Here is a 4,402-nt window from a genome sequence, read left to right on the forward strand (position 1 = left end):
TTTTCCCAATTCTTTAAGGTGGGACATTAGGTTATTTCTTTCAGCTATAGGAGCAGGTTTTTTACCATGAATATTTATATGAGTGAGCTAGATATGCTTTATAAGTTTCATAAGTTATATGAGCGAAATAAAATGAACCAAGTGGGACCACTCCTAAAAGCATACCTAGGAACCCAGTGTTCAATATCTCCAGGAAAAATGAAAGCCAAATGTGTAAGAATAAAAATACTACTTAAGAATAAAACAGGGTGAGATTTTGGATGGGGCATGTGTCTGGAATACATTATGAAGCTAACAGACAACTGGATTGGTGCTCAGAATGAACATTCTCAGTCTACAAAAATCTCTCGCTGAAGAGATTGTCTATTTTTTTTTCCATTTCAAAATTGTTTATCAAGACTATCATATCTTATGCATTGGACCAGTAATGGAGCCATCATGATTCTCATCTTGGACAAGATTAATGTGTTTAACTATGTTAAAGCCAATGTGCAATAATATTAGTATATATAAATATAAGATACAGTGACTTTAATACTAAAGAATTTTATAGCCCTCTTATATAGTTTCTGATATCACAGACCATTGGAAAGCCTTGCTATTCATATTTATTCAGGAATTTATTTCCTTCCAGTACATTACTCTGCTACCTGTTAGGCTTGTATGTGTGTGTGTGTGTCGGGGGTGGCATCTGCATGTTTACATGTGAATTGCTGCCAAATCTAGGCTTAAAAGGGTTCTACCTACCCTTTTAAAGACAGAAGAAGTTATGGAGAAAACATTTCCACTGTCTCAGTGCTCCGGATTACACGCATCATTTTTTATCACATTCTGTCGACAAGAGCCATCATATGGCCACACCTGTCTTCTAAGGAGGATAAAACATGACTGTGTAGACATAGGCCTGACTACTACTGTATTAATGCACAATGGTGACACATTGTAGTGCACAGCTTTCAGTCTACCACAGGTGGCTTGTCCTCTCTCCTATTTTATATTCTCCATGGATGTTTCCCTTAAAACCTTTGTGTTTTCAGGGGCTCTCCCTGGTGCCACAATGGGTTAAAGTGCTGCATTATGAAGTTCTCCGAAGCTACTGCAGCACAAGTTTGATCCCCAGCCAGGGAGCTGACCCACATGGCACGGCAGACATCTTCTGACCCGCCCACGGCTCCCCTCAGCAGTGTATTTCAGTCAGTCTGCCTGTTCTGCGTCCCATTCTGTCTGTGGTGAATCCTTTCACCCACCACACCTCTGGCCTGTATCCCAGTTCTGTATGTATAAATAAATAAATAAATCTTTAAAAAACAAAAACAAAAAACAAATCAAAACAAAAAACCCCTGTGTTTTCAGTCTTTGGTACACCTCACTTAATCGCCAAGCCTCTGATTAAACTGGAGATAGACTGTACTGAACTCCCTTCTCAAGCACTTAATAACCATGTTTTAGGGCAAATTATATAACCATTCTGAACTTCTCTTTTCTTATCTACAATATATGGATAATAGTAAAAGATTGGGCTTTTGAAAGGATTAAGTTCATATATGTATATTTCTTAAAACAGTGCCTGGAACATCATATTGTCACACCAGAGATTGGCACATCGTAAGTGCTATTTATACTGTATTTCCTATCATCATTATTATCAGGTCTATTGATTACCCTGTCTTCCGTTTGGAATAGCTTATGTGTACCTTATAATTTTCTATCTACGCTTTGGGTCACTTTTACTTTTTCTTTCTCTTTTTAGATGGGAAGCTTGGGATTAAAACGTCACCTAGAAGAAGTTCTGGGATAACTACATTTCCTAGTGAAATGGAGGATGAAAATAAGAGAGATGACTCCTTGTATTCTATTTTGGAAGAACTGTGGCAGGATGCTACACAGATGAGAAAATACCAGGAAAAACAGAACAGACATCTGAGTCATACTGCTTTTATTAATAAGAAAATATTGAATACAGAGTGGGATTATGAATATGAAGACAGTGGAAAATTTGTTCATCCAAGCTCAAATCCCATTCCTTCACAGAAAAGACTCCAGAAACATAGCTCTTTTGGAAAGAGTTTTAATTTAGACTTACATATTCATAGTAAAAACAGTGCAACAGAGAACTTTGATAAAATAATTGGGCAAGGACAGGTTTTCACCCAGAGCTCTTCTTATAGTAACCATGAAAATACACACACAGGAGTCAAATTCTGTGAAGATAACCAGTGTGGAAAAGTTCTCAGCCTCAAACAGGCACTCACTCATAATCTGAAATTTCCAGTTGAGGAGAAAGCAAATACATGTACTGAATTTGGGAAAATCTTTACCCAGAAGTCACACCTCTTTGCACCTCAGAGAACTCATCCTATGGAAAAACCTCATGAACTTAGCAAATGTGTAAATGTTTTTACACAGAAGCCACTACTCAGTATATATCTAAGAGTTCACAGAGATGAAAAATTATATGTATGTACGGAATGTGGAAAGGCATTCATCCAGAATTCAGAACTAATTTTGCATGAGAAAATCCATACTAGAGAAAAACCCTATAAATGCAGTGAATGTGGCAAATCATTTTTCCAAGTGGCATCTCTGCTTAGGCATCAGACAATTCATACAAGCGAAAAACTCTATGAATGCAATGAATGTGGGAAAGGCTTCTCCCTGAATTCAGCCCTCAATATACATCAGAAAATCCATACTGGAGAGAGACACCACAAGTGCAATGAGTGTGGAAAAGCCTTTACCCAAAAATCAACACTCAGGATGCATCAGAGAATTCATACAGGAGAGAGATCCTATATATGTACTGAATGTGGGCAGGCCTTCATACAGAAGGCACACCTGATTGCACATCAAAGGATTCATACTGGAGAGAAACCTTATGAGTGCAGTGACTGTGGGAAGTCTTTCCCCTCTAAGTCACAACTGCAGATGCATAAGCGAATTCACACGGGAGAGAAACCCTACATATGCACTGAATGTGGAAAGGCCTTCACCAACAGGTCAAATCTCAACACTCACCAGAAATCCCATACTGGAGAGAAGTCTTATATATGTGCTGAATGTGGGAAGGCCTTTACTGACAGGTCAAATTTCAATAAACACCAGACAATTCATACTGGAGAGAAGCCCTATGTCTGTGCTGATTGTGGAAGGGCCTTCATCCAGAAGTCAGAGTTAATTACACATCAGAGAATTCATACTACAGAGAAGCCTTATAAATGTCCTGACTGTGAGAAATCCTTTTCCAAGAAGCCACATCTCAAAGTACATCAGCGAATTCACACAGGAGAAAAACCATATATATGTGCAGAATGTGGGAAAGCCTTCACTGACAGGTCAAATTTCAATAAACACCAGACGATTCACACTGGAGACAAACCTTATAAATGCAGCGACTGTGGAAAGGGCTTCACTCAGAAATCAGTTCTTAGTATGCATCGCAATATTCATACATGAAAGAAGCATACCTGTTTCTTGAACGAAAGCCTTATCACAGAAGTCAGGTCTAAGTGTATATTATAAAAGTCATCCAAGGTGGATTTTCTATGAATACATTGTTTATGAGGAAGGATCTGTTAGGCTACCTCACTTGAGATGAGAAAAATATTCAGAAGAGACCCTCTAAGAATGTACTGCATGAGAGGGTATTCCCATATTTGCTTGGCCTCATAAAATATAATAGAATTCATATTGGGGAATGTGCTGTCAACTTGATGCATTAGGAAAAGCCTTCCTTTAGAAAGTACTTTAAGGCAATTTGTCACCAAGGGTGCAAAATTATGTAAATGATGGTCCAGTTTCATGTATTCTATTAAGCAATTTCAAGTGATGACAAAATGTAGACCTGCTCTCAGTTCTGTAAGGGTGTTTGGGGCAGAACAGACTGCACAGTAACAGGAATAAGTGGATTGAACTTTTTTGAATTTGGTATAATCCTGTATCAAATTTCCCTGCGGAATACTCTTCTCACGCAACTTCACAATTTTAAAATCATTATGGTTTTATATATATATACACCTGCTGATATTATTTCACATGAGCACATAAATATAATCCTATTAGTCATAGTGGTTTCCACGACATATATTTATCTTCTTACCTCGTGGTAAAATGCAAAATAGCCACCGATTCCTACTGTTGTTTTATGATCACGCCCCCTTGTAATGATACTTCTTGTTTCTTTTGCTAAGAGGTAGTCTTTTTGTCCTCTTTGACTCTGAGTTTGGCCAATGTACCTTAGCAAAGAAATCCCAAAGGAGAAGTGTGCCTTGAGGCAAAGCTTGCCTTGAAGTTTACCCGCTCCTTCTGTTCTTTGGAATTATCAGCCCTTGATGTAAAGAAACTCAGATTCCCAACTACGGGATGGAAAACCATATGGATCAGAGATGAGGCAACCTGGCTAAGG

General features: G+C 38.2%; 1 protein-coding gene across 1 annotated transcript in view; it reads left to right on the forward strand.

Annotated features, from left to right (window-relative positions):
- ZNF81 (zinc finger protein 81) overlaps positions 1-3,946 on the forward strand; it is a 36,517-nt gene extending 32,571 nt beyond the window's left edge. Inside the window, exon 4 of the mRNA XM_004690127.2 lies at positions 1,751-3,946. Coding sequence (XP_004690184.1) covers positions 1,751-3,453 — 1,703 coding nt within the window. The 3' untranslated portion in view covers positions 3,454-3,946. The remainder of the gene's footprint in view (positions 1-1,750) is intronic.
- The last annotated feature ends 456 nt before the right edge of the window (positions 3,947-4,402 follow it).

This window comes from Condylura cristata, unplaced genomic scaffold, assembly GCF_000260355.1.
Source record: "Condylura cristata isolate star-nosed mole 26May11 unplaced genomic scaffold, ConCri1.0 scaffold00027, whole genome shotgun sequence".
Classification (NCBI taxonomy): Eukaryota; Metazoa; Chordata; class Mammalia; order Eulipotyphla; family Talpidae; genus Condylura; species Condylura cristata.